Source organism: Dendrobates tinctorius, unplaced genomic scaffold (genome assembly GCF_039654945.1).
Source record: "Dendrobates tinctorius isolate UK_male_01 unplaced genomic scaffold, ASM3965494v1 ptg000254l, whole genome shotgun sequence".
Classification (NCBI taxonomy): domain Eukaryota; kingdom Metazoa; phylum Chordata; class Amphibia; order Anura; family Dendrobatidae; genus Dendrobates; species Dendrobates tinctorius.
The window spans coordinates 23,173,243-23,191,438 of record NW_027361921.1 but is presented as its reverse complement, the minus strand read 5'-3'; the positions used below and the strand labels follow the sequence as shown (position 1 = coordinate 23,191,438).

General features: G+C 50.1%; 1 protein-coding gene across 3 annotated transcripts in view; it reads left to right on the top strand.

Annotated features, from left to right (window-relative positions):
- The window catches only part of PIKFYVE (phosphoinositide kinase, FYVE-type zinc finger containing), a 603,254-nt gene that overhangs the window by 389,419 nt on the left and 195,639 nt on the right, over positions 1–18,196 (top strand). For all 3 annotated transcript variants that reach the window (XM_073558214.1, XM_073558213.1, XM_073558215.1), the window contains 3 exons: positions 8,432–8,552; positions 14,862–14,957; positions 16,999–17,082. In XM_073558214.1, coding sequence (XP_073414315.1) covers positions 8,432–8,552; positions 14,862–14,957; positions 16,999–17,082 — 301 coding nt within the window. The remainder of the gene's footprint in view (positions 1–8,431; positions 8,553–14,861; positions 14,958–16,998; positions 17,083–18,196) is intronic.

Sequence of the window (18,196 nt, the reverse complement as noted above, 5' to 3'; positions counted from 1 at the left end):
TCAGTACAGTATGTGCTAAAATGAATGGTGTCACTCAAAAGTACAGCTTCTCCTGCAAAAAAGCAAGTTCCCATATGTCATTGTGGACAGAAATATATAAAATGCTATGGACCTTGGGGGAAAGGAGAGGTAAACCCCACAAAAACTGAATTCCCATACAACACATACACCATTGCAAAGATGAGGGGTGATGGAATGCAAATAGTTCTGTAAGTAACGGAGCGGTGCAGCGATGTTTCTACAGCTGAGCTATTCAGATGTAGCAGAGCTCATCTTGTGACATTTCCAATGTCAGCTGTAGTAATGAGGTCTGTCTAGGTGTAGCAGAGTTGTAACTAAATGTGACAAATTCTGGTCTGCTACATCTCTATTATATATAGCGATATAGGGAATTTGTGTTGGAGAAGTCAGTGGTCACATTCCTGCCCTGTCAGCTGACCCCTCACCTATAATAACCCTGGATCACTCACTTGGTCTCTTTATCTGACTCCTGTGTTGTCTTTCCCTTGCTGCCTTCTTATCACCTCTTCTCCATTGTGGTTTGATCTCTCTTTAATGAGCACTGAGAGGTGTGTGTGGGGGCCATATCAGGCACTGAAGCTGTGGGAGGATGTAATGGGGGCTGTATGCCGAGCTTGGACAAGTGTGAAGAGGACAGGGTTTGGGTCTTGTGGCAATGCTAGGTGCAAAAGCCTGAGGAGCAGAGAGCTGTGACAGCTGCACTATCTCCTCTCTGGTCTCCCTGTGCAGTCAGAGGAGGGAGACTCTCATTGGGCCTAGTCAAGGCTGATTGCACAGCTTGATCCAATTAGCTGTGCTGCCGCCTCACATGAAGCTACAGGACTATGCAGGTATGAGGAGACTGATAAGGAGTCTCTGCACAAATACTGGTTTTGCTTCTAGCGCTTTTGCAGAGGAAGCAGAAGGAGGCAGACAAAAAAAAAACTGACGGGGTATGACCAGCGTCTCCAGAATCAGTAGAGCTGATCACATTCCGAAGTATGGTATCTGGGCAATGGTGCAAAATACTGACAGCAGGGAGTATATTACACACTGTCAGCATTCCACAGCCTAGGTACACACCTACAGTATTAAAAAAGTCTGACCAACTCCTTTAAGAAATCAGCTAGCTTATATTTTAATTGGCTCCACAGTCTTTTAGAGGGAATGGGGGAAGGGAGTGTTGAGAGCAGGGGGGTGTTATAGTTTGACAGGTTCCCTTTAAGGATGATCAAACTGCCCAGTACTTAAAGGCCAAGGCTTTGAAGCATGTCACTTAAATATAAGAATGACATGTAAATGTCATAACTGAAATGCTACAATAAAGCTAAAGGTTAATCAAAAGGGTTTTTTCTTTTACCATTTTATCTTACTTTTGTTTTTCACTTAGGAAATGTTAACAAGCACTAGAGCAGGAATCGGTAGTGAATGTGGACTTACTATTCTCCTCCATGCTCGCTGATTACTTGAGGGATGATGTACAATCTGCCATGACTTGTACATTGTGACCCAACGTCACCTCTGTAGATTTTCTCCTTCGTCTCATTGGGGGACACAGAGACTGTGGGGGACACAGAGACTGTGGGGGACACAGAGACTGTGGGTGTGTGCTACTGCCGTCTGGAGGCCGACACTAAGTATACAAAAAAACAAGTTAGCTCCGCCTCCGCCGCATACACCCTCGCCCCGATAGCGGGCGGAAACCAGTTTTTGCTTAGTGTCTGATGGAGGCACACGCAGTCTGGGTCTCAGACTATTTTCTTTTTTTTAAATATTTTCTCGCTATGAAGAGGAGACAGGGGCGACGGACCCTATTGAAAGGGTCCGATCTCCCCCAAACATCAACGGGCGAGCACGCGCGAGTATCGCCTCCGCGTATCCTTTCCCGCACCGAGGGACATCTCTGGGACTTTTCCCCAGACATCTATTTTTTCTTTTTTATTTTGAGAAGATATGACAGGGGCAACGCATCCTATTGAAAGGATCCGATTTCCCCAAACCATCAACGGGCGACCACGTGCGAGTGTCCCTCCACGTTTCCTCTCCCGCGACGTGGGACATTATGCCAGACTTAGCCCTGTCCACCCCTAGGTAACGAAACCATGGGCTTGCACAGAGGCACAAGACTAGTCTGTGCGGCCCCACTGCTCCACCAACGCTAGACGGCGGTGCTGCGTGGCGGCGGACGGTCCCTCTCCTCGCCCAGACAAGGCGGATGGAGCTAGGGTGCCTGCACCGTCTGAAGATGGATTACCTCATGGGGAAGACAGAGCGCCAGGTCACAAGGAGGTATGGTTGGGCTGGGAGAGCCCCTGGGCAGCGTGAGGATCCAGGCTAGGGAAATCAGCTGCAGGACGAACACTCCAGGTGCTGGAGCTGGCTTCCCCTCTCCTGCCGGCGGTATCAGCAGCAGCTCCCTCAGTTTCTTCCTCCCTCCTCCCTCCTTCCTCCCTCCTTCCTCCAGGGCAGCGCGCCCATACCTGTGGCCAGTGGGTTCCCAGGCTGGGGAAGGAGCGCGCCTCAGGGGGGTAGCGATGAGCGGAGAAGCGCCAGGGCGGGCAGTGCCTAAATTTAGCCCGCGGCTTCGGCCTAGGCCGTGGGGAGAAGGCCCGCCCCCCAGCGTGACGTCAGATCCGGCGCCGCCCCCATGTCCAGGGCGGGCGCTGGATAGAATTGAGGCCCCGGCTTCAGAACAGGGTAGGCCACGGTCAGGAAAGCATCGCAGCCTACCCAGAGAGAGCAGCAGCAGGAGCAGGAGCCGGGTAAGTGCGACCCCGTCTCGGCCACACTAGGGCACACGACACATGGGTGGCGGAATTAGTGTCATTCGGGTACAAGATAGTTTATCGGACACCCTCCAAAGCGATTTTTTCGTTCCCGGCTTCCCTAATCGGAATCCCGTGCAGAGGTGTTGCTAGGAGCCATCAGGATTATTCAGTGCAACAGGGTCATTGTCCCGGTACCAGAGGGCGAAGAGGCTCAAGGATTTTATTCCAACCTGTTCGCGGTCCCCAAGAAGGACGGAACAGTAAGAACGGTTTTGGACCTAAAGCTCCTAAACAGGTTCATCAGAGTCAGGCACTTTCGGATGGAATCCCTCCGGTCAGTGATATCGGCCATGGAGCAGGCCTGTCTGCCTTAAAAAAAAAAAAAAAAAAAAAAAAAAAAGGAGAGAGAGAGAAAATTGGCTGTTTCGGCAGTATGTCTGGAAAAGGGAAAAAGCACACTTTCCGGTTGTGTTACCGCGAGCGCAGACTATTAAGTTGTGTGAAGCCTGTAGTTCCGAACGCGCCCAGGAGCCTTCCCCTCCAACGGAGCCCAGGGGGTCGGATCCCCCAGAATGGGCGTTATCACTTTCTCGGTCTATGGCTTCACTTACGAAGGCGATCGAGACCCTTCAGGCCCCGGATAGGGGTAGAGACGACGGCTCACCGGTTTGGGAAGGTTCACCCACCTCACAGGAGCCGCCGGCCTGCAGGGGCCGCACTCTCTCTAAACAGACGTACAGGGAAAGATCCCATATGGCGTCTCCGGGCCCCTCTGGTGCTTCGGCATCCGTGAGTGCGGCGTCTCGCTCTCCGTCACCATTGTCTGGGAGCGAGCAGAGTTCGGATGAGGATGTGCAGAAATCCTTGGACCTGGATACCCCCGGGTGTCGGGAGACGGTAGACAGTCTCATTGAGGCTGTCAATCAGACTCTAGGTATTGAAGAAGATGTCTCTCTAACCGCAGGGCATAAAATATTTTTTAAAAAGGCCAGGCGACCACATAGGGTGTTTAGCACTCATCCAGAATTCGAGGACATGGTGCAACGGCACAGGGAGTGTCCAGAGAAGCGTTTTTCGGGACAAAAAACGCTAGAGACAAGATACCTGTTTGCACCATAGCTCTGTAAGAGATGGGCGGAATCTCCGATTGTGGATTCCCCAGTGTCACGCCTGGCCTCAAGATCATTGTTGTCAGTGCCTAGTGGTTCTTCCATTAAGGACCCCACAAATCGGCTCATAGAAGGTTTAGCCCGCTCGGTGTATGAGACATCGGGATCAGCGCTTTTGCCGTCATTTGCGGCAACATGGGTGGCCAAGGCCATGATGTCATGGTCAGAGTCTTTGAATGGAGTCCTGCAAGAGAGAGACTTGCCGATAGAGGTGTCTGAGATAGCAAAGCAGGTCGCGATGGCGGGTGACTAATGCGTCCTTGGATGCGGCTAATTGCGCAGCGCTAGCGGCGGCAAACGCTATCGCCATTAGGAGAGCCTTGTGGCTAAGGCTATGGCGGGCTGATTCAATTTCTAAAAAGTCGTTAACAGCCCTGCCATATCAGGGTAACCGGCTTTTTGGAGAGAAGTTAGACAAACTTATTTCGGATGCCACAGGGGGAAAGAGCACCTTTCTCCCACAGCAGAAGAGTAGACCGCCTCTTCTTCAACCGCAGGCGCACTTTCGAGCATTTTGCGCCCCAGGATGGGCAACAGCGGCCAGTTCTACCGCCCCAGCTCGCTATAACCAAGACAGAGAGCGCCAGGTCACGTATAGAGCCAACCCGCTGGGGATGATGCGGGGCCGTACACCCAGGTCAAGGGGAGCCAGGTCCCAGATGCCCTCAGCAAAATGACTCGAGGCATCAGGTACTCGAGGACAGCAGAGTAGGCGGTCGTCTGCTCAGGTTCCGCCACGTCTGGGTCAAGGTGGGACAATATTTGGTCTCAATCGATATTCAGGATGCCTACCTGCACATCCCTATTTTTCCCCCTCATCAAAAGTTCCTTCGTTTTGCGATCAATGGCCGGCATTTCCAGTTTGTGGCTCTGCCGTTCGGGTTGGCCACGGCGCCCAGGGTATTCACGAAGGTAATGGCGGTGGTTATGGCCATTCTTCATTCTCGGGGCATAGTAGTGTTGCCGTACTTAGACGACCTTTTGGTAAAAGGGCCGTCCTTTCAAGCATGCGAGGAGAATGTCAGCATCACGCTGCATACCCTATCTCGCCTGGGATGGTTGGTCAATGGGAAGAAGTCATCTCTTACCCCAGCTCAGAGGATTCCATTCCTAGGGATGATTTTCAACACTTCCCGAGGGTTGGTAATTCTCCCTCAAGACAAGGCTCGGGCGCTCCGGCAGGGAGTTCGGAGTCTTAAGCAGCCAGGCCCTCACACGATTCATTTTGGGATGAGGGTTCTAGGGAGGATGGTAGCAGCAATAGAAGCAATTCCGTTTGCGCAATTTCATCTTCATCCCCAGCAGCACGCTCTTTTAGCAGCGTGGGACAGGAGTCTGTTCTCCCTAGATCATCAGTGCAGGTTGTCTTTTCAGGTCCAGCGGGCACTTCAATGGTGGACGTGCGACTCCTCTCTCCTTCAGGGGAAACCCTTTCCTCCAGATCAATGGTTGGTGGTCACAACCGACGCGAGTCTTCTCGGTTGGGGAGCAGTATTTCGTCATTACATGGCACAGGGGCAGTGGTCCCCCCAGGAGGCTCATCTTCCGATCAACTTGTTGGAGATTCGAGCGGTGCGGTTGGCGTTGCAGCATTTTCAGCACTGGCTAGCGGGTCGCCCAGTCCGGGTCCAATCAGACAACGCCACGGCAGTGGCGTACGTGAATCACCAGGGAGGTACACGCAGCAAGGCAGCCATGCGCGAGATAGAACATGTACTCCGTTGGGCCCATCAGCACCACTCAGTAATCTCAGCGGTTCATATACCAGGTGTGGAAAATTGGGCAGCAGATTTCCTGAGTCGGCAGGGGGTCGTGGCCGGAGAATGGTCCCTTCACCCCGAGGTCTTCCAGCAGATTTGCCAACGGTGGGGAACTCCGGACGTGGATCTGATGGCCTCCAGGGAGAACGCCAGGGTGGGCAGGTTTGTTGCCCGGTCCCAGGACCCGCGAGCAATCGCAGTGGATGCTTTGGTTCTTCCATGGAGCCAGTTTCGGCTCCCATACCTGTTTCCCCCTTTGCCTCTTCTCCCGAGGGTAATCAGAAAAATCAAGATAGAGAGGGTCGCGGCAATTCTGCTGGCTCCAGACTGGCCCCGTCGAGCTTGGTATGCAGATCTAGTACAGCTCCTCGCAGACATGCCATGGCATCTACCGGAACGGCCAGACTTACTGTCCCAGGGGCCGATCTACCACCCGAACTTAGGGGCCCTGTGTTTGACGGCATGACCGTTGAATCCTGGGTTCTGACCCAGACGGGTTTGGGCGTGAAGTGTTGGCTACAATGGTTAGCGCCCGGAAGCCGGCCTCGGTGAGGGTCTATCATAACACTTGGAAGGTTTTCTTTCTCTGGTGTCGAGAGCACGGGGTTGCGCCTTTGTCCTTCTCGGTTCCCAACATCCTGGCTTTTCTGCAGTCAGGCCTAGACGCAGGTTTAGCCCCGAGTTCCCTGAGGAGACAGATATCGGCCTTGTCTGTCCTTTTCCAGCGAAAGATCGCTACCAATATGCAAGTCAAGACATTCATTCAGGGGGTCTCACATTTGGTGCCCCCCTTTAGAGCTCCCTTAGACGCCTGGGACCTTAATCTGGTTCTGGTTGTCCTGCAGGAAGCTCCTTTTGAGCCGTTACAGGAAGTCGAATTGCCATACCTTACCAGGAAGGTCGTGTTTTTGGTAGCCATAACCTCTATTAGGCGGGTCTCGGAATTGGCAGCCCTATCCTGTAGAGCGCCGTTTCTGACCTTTTTTAAGGATAAGGTAGTCCTGAGACCACCGCCGCCGTTTCTGCCGAAGGTGGTGTCCTCATTCCATATTAATGAGGACATTGTTTTGCCTTCGTTTTGTCCAGCCCCGGTACACAGAGTGGAGAAGGCGCTCCACACGCTGGACCTAGTAAGAGCCCTCAGGAGGTATGTGTCGAGGACAGCACCTTTTCACCAGACAGACTCGTTGTTTGTGATCCCCGAAGGGCGCTGGAAGGGGCTCGCAGCCTCACGGTCGACCATAGCCAGATGGTTTCGCCTTACTCTTCAAGAGGCTTACCGTATTAGAGGCGCGCCGGTTCCAACTGGAATAAGGGCGCACTCGACTCGGGCAGTGGGCGCCTCTTGGGCGCTTCGGCAGAGCAGGTATGCAAGGCGGCAACTTGGCCAAGCCTGCACACGTTCTCTAAGCATTACAATGTGCATACTCAGGCTTCGTCGGATGCGAGCCTGGGTAGGAAAATTCTCCAGGCAGCAGTGGCACACCTTTAAACAGGTGGGCATGCGGTGTGGATTGGTGAGTTGCTCCCACCCAGGGACTGCTTTAGGACGTCCCACAGTCTCTGTGTCCCCAATGAGACGAAGGAGAAACAAGGATTTTTGTGAGTACTCACCGTAAAATCCTTTTCTCCGAGACGCTCATTGGGGGACACAGCACCCACCCTAATAGCCGGTTGGCTTTTGTTTAGTTTAATTGGTGTAATTCTTTATCGTAGGGTGGTCCTTTTTTCAGACATATGATTTTCTGCGGTAAGGCTAATTCGCTTTCTGCTTCTCCTACTGCTTTTTGCACTAAACTGGTTTCCGCCCGCTATCGGGGCGAGGGTGTATGCGGCGGAGGCGCAGCTAACTTGTTTTTTTGTATACTTGGTGTCGGCCTCCAGACGGCAGTCGCACACACCCACAGTCTCTGTGTCCCCCACAGTCTCTGTGTCCCCCAATGAGTGTCTCGGAGAAAAGGATTTTACGGTGAGTACTCACAAAAATCCATATTTCTTCTTGGAAATGAAATCTTATTGAATTTCTGAGATTTCCTCTGTTCATAAATGTTTTTAGTAAGAGATTTTTCCTATAGACATTATTAATGGTCAGGAGACATTATAACGTATATAATATGCTCTTTTTATGTAGAGACATTCTCACAAAACTGCCATCTGCATCCAATTTACAAGCCTTTTCATATTCTTGTCAGTGGTGCTTTATGTGGCAGCATCTAGAACCATCAGCCTCTGAAAATAGACTCGCTGAATGCTAAACAAGTACAAAACCAAGTTATTGCTTTGTTGTCTCTGTCTGTGTGTTGTGCTGCGGAACAGTGGAGAAGGGTTATAATGGGGAGCGCTGAGTCTTCAGGCGCCGCCAGCGCTGATTTGTTAGCCATTAGAATAACTTGTGCTCTGTGCTAACTTTGGTTCATGAATAATTGATGAGAATGTATCCGGGACCTAGCCATATAAACAAAGCTGATGCTCGTCTGCACTAAGACTTCCTCTGTGGCTGGTTTTCTCTTCCAGTGTGTGGGGGATCCCTGCAGGCGCGCTGCACTGTAGTGGGATTACTGAATGGCGTTCTTTGTATTACAGAGGAGCCTTGTGCTGTGATTGTATGCGCGCACCCTAGGTTATCCTAACGATGACCTTGGCTTAGCAGCTTTGTACTTCTCATATCCATCTGTTACTTGGAACACCTTTCTGTTTGTCCACTAATTTGTAACACATTTTGTCATTATTTTAGATGTTTTTGATGGTCATTTGCTGGGCTCCACGGACAGTCAGGTGAAGGAGAAGTCCACTATGAAAGCAATATTTGCAAACCTGCTACCTGGAAATAATTATAACCCTATTCCACTCCCTTTGTAAGTATCTTTGAACAGTGACTAAAGTTTTAAAGGTAACCTGACAGCTGATACATGCTCCCCAATGCAGGGGCAGCATGAATCGGATGCTGGCTGTATGACCTCAGCTAGGCATGCTGGAAAAACATATTTTAGAAACCGCCAGGGACCGAGCCACTTGGTGTCAATCACCCACTGGAGATGCCACGGAGAGCCGCCTGGCTGACGTATTCTCCAGTGGCCTTTAAAGTATATTTAAAGTATATTTATTTTCTGAAATGCCAGAGGGTTTCAGAGTCAGACATACCAGGCCGAGATCATACAGCCAGTGTAAGACATGTAATCTCTTTGACTTTTCGGAGTCTGTTAAACCTCTCTTTCCAGGACGTCCACCTGACAGCACCATGGAGGACGTCCTTCTCCTCCTTACAGGGACAGGAAAGCACACGAGAGGTTAAAAGGCCCCGTCCCACCCCTTTCCCTCAGTGTCTTTCCTGTCCCTGCGTGGAGGGACATACGAGAGGAAGAGCAGGAAGCTTACCGGAGGGCGCAGGGGGATCGGGCTGCCAGTTCAATCCTTCCCCCGTCAGGATGCCCAGGGCTGACACTTCCCTGTGCAGAGTCCCTCTGCCCCAAAGCCAGGAGCAGGACGTCGCTCCTGGAGGGAGCCGCTCCTCTCGGTGGGAGGCTCTCGGCTCCAGGCCGGACCGCAGTGCCGCGGTAAGCCGGGTCCCCGCACGCAGCCGGCGGTGCGGGTGCCGGCGACAGAATCCGGGCCACGCTGCAGGGGCAGCTAGAAGCCGGGTCCCCGCAGAAAGCCGGGTGGGCGCCGCCATGGTAGGACGCCCGGCGGGCAGGGCTTCAGAGCTAGGCAGGAAGCGGAAGTGGCCGACGCTATCTCAGTCATCGCGGGAGGACCCGCGGCGCGGTGATGACGTCACGCACCGACTTGAAATCAGCGCGCCAGCAGCCTGGGCACGCCAGCAGGCTTAGCGCACGTCAACGGGCTCACCGCACGCCAGCAGCTCACCGCACGCCAGCAGCTCACCGCACGCAACAGCTGCTTCGGTGGTATGGACCCAGAGGTGCCAGCCGACAGATGGGTAAGTGCGCCTGGCGCAATCCAACCCCCACACGGCCTTCCCCGCAGCCCAGGACAACTGACCCAACTATCCCTGTTCTGTATCGTACAGGAGAAGGGTACCCCAGCACCCCGACAGAGGTTAAGGATTCGGCAAAGGCCACATCTAAATCTGTCAGATGCCCAGTTTGCAGGGTAAAGCTGCCAGACTCCTATATCAAGACTCTCTGCGGACCCTGCACTTCAAGGGTTGTAAGAGACGAGCAGCCGTCCCTCCTTGCCGAGATGCGATCCTTGATTCGGGAGGAGGTACAGACCTCCAGATCCAGTCTCTCAGGGCAGCAGTCCCCTAGTCCGGGGCCAAGCCGGAAGCGGCCAAGGTGGGAGATGGAGCTAGCCTCGGAGAGAAGCTCGCCTGAGGGGTCAGACCCCCGGGACTCGGATCCCGAGGAGGAGGGGGAGATCCCGACTGACAGGAGGGACCAAGGCAGGAAATACCTGTTTAAGATAGAAGACACTGATGACTTGGTGCAGGCGGTAAGGAACACCATGCAGATCGAGGATGTTCCAAAACCGCAGTCCCGACAGGACCTGATGTTTGGCGGACTGGTCGCTCGGAAACAAACGGTGTTCCCCGTAAGCGAATACATTAAGACAATGGTCCTAGAAGAATGGAAAGAGGCAGAACGTCGACTTGTACTGTCTTGGGACTTTAAGAGCCGACTGCCCTTTGACCCAGAGGAAACACGATTGTGGGAGGAAATTCCTAAAATCGATGTTCCTGTAGCTAAGGTGACCAAAAAGACCGCCATCCCCTTCGAGGACTCATCAAGTCTCAGAGACCCGATGGACCGGAAGGCGGATGTTCTATTAAAGAGAACATGAGAAACGGCAGCTGCCCTTACTAAGGTTAACATAGCAGCCACCTCGGTGGCCAGGTCCATGTTCCTATGGGTGGGGCAGTTGGAAGAGCATTTATCCAACAAGACCCCTAGATCTGAGATCCTAGCTTCCCTCCCTCTGATGAAATCAGCCACTGCGTTCCTTTCAGATACGTCGGCCGAGCCAGTAAGATTCGCAGCCAGAAACAGCTCCCTTTCCAACGCAGCTAGGCGAGTGGTTTGGTTGAAGTCTTGGTCTGGGGATAATGCTTCAAAGGCAAAGCTTTGCTCCATCCCCTTTTCAGGCTCAAGGGTGTTCGGGCCAGCTCTAGATAGCATCCTAGAGCAGGTGTCTGACAAAAACAAGGGGTTTCCAGAAGAAAAATCCAGGCGTCCCCAGTCCTTTCGTAGAGGGTCCTTTTTCAGGAGACAGACCGACTTTAGGAGCCAGGGTAGATCCAACAGGGGCTCCTTTAGAAACACTCAGAGCCAGGGAGGGAGAAGCAAAGCCCCTCTTTTCGCGTCATCCTCCAGGTCTAGAAGGCAATGTCGCCATAAATGTCGGGGGAAGACTGCGACGATTCGCAGCAAGGTGGCGCCAGGTAACCCAGAACCAGTGGGTCCTCAGAACCATCACAGAAGGGTACAGCATAGAATGTTATTCACCTCCCCCCGACAGATACATTGCCCCCACCATAGTCCCGGAAGACTCTACCATGTGGGCAGATCTACAGGACCTGCTCAGGTCAGAGGTCATAGTGCCAGTTCCGCAGCAGGAGAGGGGAAAAGGTCATTACTCTTCCCTATTCTCCATTACAAAACCATCTAGCGAGGCCAGAGCGATCATAAACTTAAAACCCCTAAATGCTTGGGTGGTATACAAAAGGTTTCGAATGGAATCAATACGTTCGGCAATTCAACTTATAGACAGGAATGCCGTCATGTGTACTCTGGACCTGAAGAGTGCATACTATCAGGTCCCCATCCATCCCTCATCTCAAAGCTTACCAAGATTCGCAATCAGTCTACCGTCCCGGACCTGCCACTTCCAGTTCCAGTGCCTTCCGTTCGGGCTGGCTTCAGCCCCCCGAATATTCACAAAGCTGGTAGCGGAGGTGGTAGCCTACCTGAGAAATCAGGGAGTCGTTATAATACCGTATCTAGACGACTTTCTCCTAGTCGCAGGATCAGAAGAAAGGCTCATTCAGGACAGGAGCCGACCGATCAGAACACTGGAGTATCTAGGCTGGCTGATCAACTAACAGAAGTCAGACCTAAAGCCAGAAAGCAGGAAGATCTTCCTGGGAGTCCTTCTAGATTCAAGAGACAGGATATCCTGGCTACTGAGAAAAAAGCAGCAGATAATTCAGGACAGAGTCAGGGGACTACTGAAACATCGCTCCTCCATAAGAGGTGCAATGGAAGTCCTGGGTCTGATGACGGCTTGCATTCCATGTGTCAGATGGGCCCAGTCCCATTCGAGGCCCCTGCAAAAGGAAATCCTCGCAGGATGGAACAGGCGTCGGGATTCTCTCGACAGGTCCATATCCTTACCAGACACGGTAAAAAGATCCCTATGGTGGTGGATACAGCCCCAGAACTTACAGGTGGGCGTGCTATGGTCAACCTCGCCGTACGTGGTAATCACCACAGACGCCAGTACGTGGGGATGGGAAGCCCACGTAGAAGGGAGAATTTTCCAGGGAAGATGGCCGGTCAGCATCAGAAACAGATCCTCCAACTTCAGGGAGCTCTATGCGGTCTGGGAAGCCCTGCGTCAGAACCGGTCGGTAGTGACAAATCGACATGTCCGGAAATTGTCCGACAACACAACGGCAGTCTCATTCCTGAAGCACCAAGGAGGTCCGAGACATCGACCACTCCAGGCTCTTGCAGGACGAATATTCGCCTGGGCAGAAGAGGTGGTCCTCTCCATAACGGCAATCCACCTGGAGGGTTCTCAGAACATAATAGCAGGCTATCTAAGCAGACAGCAGGTCAGCCCGACAGAGTGGGAACTAAACGAAGAAATCTTCCATCAGCTATGTCAGCGTTGGGGGACCCCCAGTATAGTCCTGTTTGCAAACCGGAAGAACTCAAAGGTCGCCAGATTCTACTCCTTGAACCCGGCGGACCACCCGGATTGAGTGGATGCCCTGAGTCAGGCCTGGAGGGAACCCCTCTTGTATGCATTCCCACCACTGGCGCTGATACCGGCGGTACTCAGGAAGATCCGCGAGGACCGCGCTTCGGTGATATTAATAGTGCCATACTGGCCAAAGAGGAGCTGGTTTCCGCTGCTAGGAGCCATGGCAGTAGGAAACCCAGTCAAGCTACCCCTGAAGGAAGACGTTATCCACCAGGGTCCGATTCGCCATCCAGACCCAGCAAGGCTACACCTCTCGGCATGGATCTTGAAAGGGACATCCTGAGAGCAAAGGGCTTATCCGAGCAGGTCATATCCACTCTACTGGCCAGCAGGAAACCGGTAACATCTGCACCTGGAAGGTGGCAGGTCCGACCTCTCGGCAGGTACCCCCGACCTCCCTAGTGTCCTAGACTTCCTACAGTCGGGATATAATAAAGGCCTTAAACCCAGCACGTTAAAGGTCCAGATTTCGACTTTGAGCGCCTTCTTCGACTACCCTTTAGCCTCCCATCTTTGGGTGGTAAGATTCATAAAGGCCCCGCAGCGTCTTCGCCCCACAATTAGGCAGCTCACCCCACCCTGGGACCTCGGCCTGATAATGAGATCCTTATGTAGAGACCCCTACATGCCTAATGAAAGAATGACCATTTCAACTCTCGGAAGACGGCTTTCCTGGTAGCCATTACCACGGCCAAAAGAATAGGTGAGATCCAGGCCCTGTCCACCAAAGATCCATATCTCCAGATCAGAGATGATCATATAACCTTAAGATTAGATCCGGCATTTATCCCCAAGGTAGCCTCTTACCATAATATAAATCAGGAGATAGTGCTACCATCCTTGTGCAGCAATCCCCGCAATGAGAAAGAACAGCGTCTCCACTCCCTAGACGTAAGACAGGCAGTTATAAGCTATCTAGAGGCCACCAATGACTGGTGTATTGACTCAAACCTGTTCATCCTCTTCGGGGGTAAAAATAGGGGGAGAAAAGCCTCTAAGGCGTCCATCGCAAGATGGATCACCTCAGTAATTTCAGACGCCTTCCAGTCGGAAGGCGCCAGCCCACCAGATACCTTAAGGGCCCACTCTACTAGGGCAGTTTCAGCCTCCTGGGCTGAACGCGCAGGCGCCTCAGTCGAGCAGATTTGTAGAGCGGCAACTTGGGCCAGCCTGAATACATTTTGCAAGCACTACAAACTTGACGTGCTATCAAGCCAACATACCGCATTTGGGAGAAAAGTTCTCCAGGCGGTGATCCCACCCTGAGGAGGTGCTTTGGTACTCTCCATGGTGCTGTCAGGTGGACGTCCTGGAAAATAGGTATTAGACCTACCGGTAATGATGTTTCCAGGAGTCCATCCTGACAGCACGGGTAGTTCCCTCCCTGTTATGTTATGTTATGTCATATCAGGTAATATGATGGTATCATTAAAAGAGTTATGGCATTATCCACGCTGTGGTACTTGTTAAATCACTGAGGGAAAGGGGTGGGACGGGGCCTTTTAACCTCTCGTGTGCTTTCCTGTCCCTGTAAGGAGGAGGAGGACATCCTCCATGGTGCTGTCAGGATGGACTCCTGGAAACATCATTACCGGTAGGTCTAATACCTATTTTTTGGATAATTTTGCCTGTGGAAAATAAGCTCCCTAATAATTCTGCACATCTTGATAAAGGGTGTTGTATCGTTAGACCTCACCCTTCTCGTTACACAAATACACATCGCCTGATCTGCTTCATCCAATAAGCCTTCAAGTTTATACAGCTCGGACTTGGAAAATCTGCAGGAAAATGGTATGGTCAAAATATTTGCCCAATAAGTCTGCACACAGTGTATGCGTAGAACACATTTACTTAGTGGTTAAGACTTTGTAAATTCAGGACTTAATACTGGCATTTCGCCACTTAATGGCTTTGGCTCATTTCATCCCTTCCACGTGGCCCTCAAATGTTACTTCAATCAGGGACTGGCATACATGCCTTGCGTAACTTACACACTAAAGTCGCATAGCTTTTGAAGAATGTACTGTACGTGGTGGTTTTTGCCCGTGAAGCTCATGCTCCACCCGGACCTGGTTGAGACTGGTGTGAAAAGACCAAAACTTGCAACATTTTTCCATAACTTTGACTTGTGTAGAAGTTTTTGCTCCTAAAATTTGGTGAAAAACACATTGATGAGTTCTTGTAATGAGTTGTGTAACTTTTTTTGTGTCTTTCTGCAGTGATCCAGATAAGCACTATCTGATGTACGAGCATGAACGTGTACCTATAGCCGTGTGTGAGAAGGAGCCCAGCTCCATCATTGCGTTTGCTCTCAGGTATCATATGCAGTAACTGCTGAATACTTGCTGTTCCTATGAAATGTTTGATTTGACGTTGTCCATTTGCACGTTTTGGACAGAACACATTTCTGGATGGAGACTGCTACATTTTACCTAGAATTTACACCTTTTTCTTGTTATTAATAAATTTCTTCCAATACTGACATTTTGGAAGATACTTATTACAGAAAAGGTTTCTGAAGCACAGCTGCTATGTTCTAAAAAAAAGCTGCAAGGGTAGCGCAGGTACTGTGATTTCTCCATTAAAGTGAATGTTCTAAAATAGTAATTTAAAGGGTTTCTCCAGTAAAAACAGCATATATCACATATTCACAGAATAGGTGATAAATATGTAGTCAATACGGATCAGTCGCCCACTGTTCAAGAGAACAGGGGACCCAAAGTCCCCCTGTGTGAATGGAGTATTAGTGTGTTTGTGTGACCACTGCTCCATTCATACAGATGACTTTGGGCACCTATTCTCGTGACTGCTGGCCATGTGAGCAGCCAACCACTTAATGTTCAGCCAGGTTCCTTAAGATCCTTTAACATGTTTGCTTAGGTAAAAGCCTGCATTCCAAAATCCATTAACATTCTCCAATTCCTCTTTAATTTTCCTTTGACAATCGGGTGTCACCATTCCATTTGTCAATAGGGTGAGGCTCCACCCATCCTGGTAGCACTTATTGGAGAGTGTCAAGGCCCACGTGTAAGGATACATCCATGTAGCAAGTGTAACTCCTAGTAGACAAGTTACGCATACATGTCAGGAAGCAATAACAGAGGAATATCACAATGCACAATTCTGAAGAAAAAGGCCCAGAATCTTTAAGGTGTGTGCACATGGTCAGCATTAGCTGGGGAAAATCTGCTGCAAATACGGATATGTTGGCAGTAAAAATGCAGTATGAATTACATGTGTGTTTGATGCGTTTTTTAATGTGTGTTTGGTGCAGATTTTTCCCTACTCACCAGTATGGGTGAAATCTGCAGCAAAAGCGCTGAAAGAATTCACATTCTGCGATATAAATCTGCTGCAAATCTACAAGGAAAAATAGGGATCTCATTTGCTTTTCTGGGACTAGGAAAAACTTCAGGTTATGTGACATCTTAGGCCTGTTTCACACTTCCGTTTTTGACCATCAGTCAAAATCCGCTGGTTTTTGAAAAAAACGGATCCGCCGTTTTTTTGGGCGGATCCGTTTTTTTCCCCATTGAGTTGCATTACCGGCGGATCTTGACGGATGGCCATCCGTTTTTTGGCGGATCCGCCAAATTTTTTGCGTCCGCCGACATGCCTGGACTGACCCTGCAACGTTTTTTTTTGCTGCAGGATCCGCATTTTACAGTGCGCATGCCCGGAGAAAGGAAGTCAGCCGGAAATTTAACCCTGAAATCCTTTGTGGCGGACAAAAAAAATTTTCTCTCTCTCTCTCTCTCCCTCTCCCTCTCCCACTCTCCTTTAAAATTCTTCATTCGGCAGATCCGTCAAAAAAACCCAAACGGTCCGGTGGCATCCGTTCACATCAGTTAGCAACGGATCCGCTTTCCGCCATTTTGGCGGATTTTAACTGGCCCAAAAAAACGGAAGTGTGAAACAGGCCTTAGCAGAAAAACATGCCAAAATAGCAGTGTGTGCACAGACCCTTATTATTTCTGAAGAGAAATCACTATTCACGTCAGAAGAACTGACAAGTCCCCTTTAATCAGGCTGAGGATACCAGAGGATTTCTGTAATCACTGGAGGAAGCTTTTTAGTGAAGCTGCTATTCAAACATTTATTGCTGCTGATCAATAAAATATGTAAGAAATCTTTAGTTTCTGCTAAAAAGTTTTATTTCTGTAATTCTTCCTTGTAAGCCTGCATGATATCTGTGCTCCATCTATCATGATGATGTGTACTTTATGAGAAGGGCCGTCTCTGGCAGCGTGTGAAGTGCTGCAAGGAAATGGATTAATAATACATTGTAGAATGAGAAGAACGTGAACATTCTAGGATAATGGTTTATGACATTTCTCTGCTCTGCTTAATTTCAAGCTGTAAGGAATACAGAAACGCCTTGGATGACTTGTCTAAGGCCTCGCTGAAGATCTGCCCAGAGGACGGAGCTCTGCCCAGCAAGTATGTTATGCTTTTCTCATCCCATTCTGTTCTGTGTACCGCCGTCTACCTGATGAAAGGAATGTGAAGCTGAATGTTTTCCGTTCCTGGACTTCAGAGCAATAGACATGGAAGAGTGAACCGATGAGCCTCACGGCCGTGCCGTCACTGCTGATCAAGCACAAAGTAACAGCCTTGTTCCCACAGGAGCCAATTATTACTTGTCGTCAGTGAGACAGCATTGCGACACTCATGTTTTATCTGTTATTTCAATTGGGCAAGAATGTACAAGATAGATCGTCGTTTCTCAGGAAATCGATTTACAAAATCCATCTCAGCTGTTATTGTGCAAATTGCCTCTTCAGAGAGGACAAGGACTTGAACTCTATAGCGCCACCTGTAGAATTGCTGCTTCCAACAAGTCACTATCTACTCTTTAACGAGCCTTGAAATGTAACTTAGGATAAAAGCTAAATCAGAATCTCAATTTGCAGACATGGTGTTTCAGGTCAGTGCATAGTATGAGAACTGACTACCCCATGCATACACAGGTCTGCTCCACTCTTGTGTTCTCTATAGGATCTCCATTACCAGACTCCTCCAGGGAGAACAAAAACATCTGCCATTTAATTTCAACAGGCAAGATCATTCTTTCCTACAACCGTTGTGGGAGTACTAGACATGTCAGCAGAATATTCTACCCCTAAGTAAAGGCATGAGTATATAGTCTTGTTAATGCTTTTTCCATTCATACCTTGCTTGTAGTATTTAGTTGGATAATTTTTGTGAAATCCATTCTTGAAATTTTAAAGAGGTATTCCCATGTCCAAGATCTTATCCCAATATGTAGTAGGTGTGATAATGTTTGCAAATACCTGCAGTTAGAAATACAGTATAGTCCTTCTGATAAGCTATGCCACTTACCCCATGTTCAAGACATTGTAGTAACTTGGGTATCCATGGTTACAGCCACTGACATAGGCACATTTATTTAGTTGTTGGTGGTCGTAACCATGGAAGTAGAGTGTCCACACAACTGCCTTGTGATTAAATCTTCAAGAATGGATTTCTCAAAAATGCCCCATGTCATACTACAAGTATTAAACAGGCTTTACACTCATGCTTATAGTTAGGG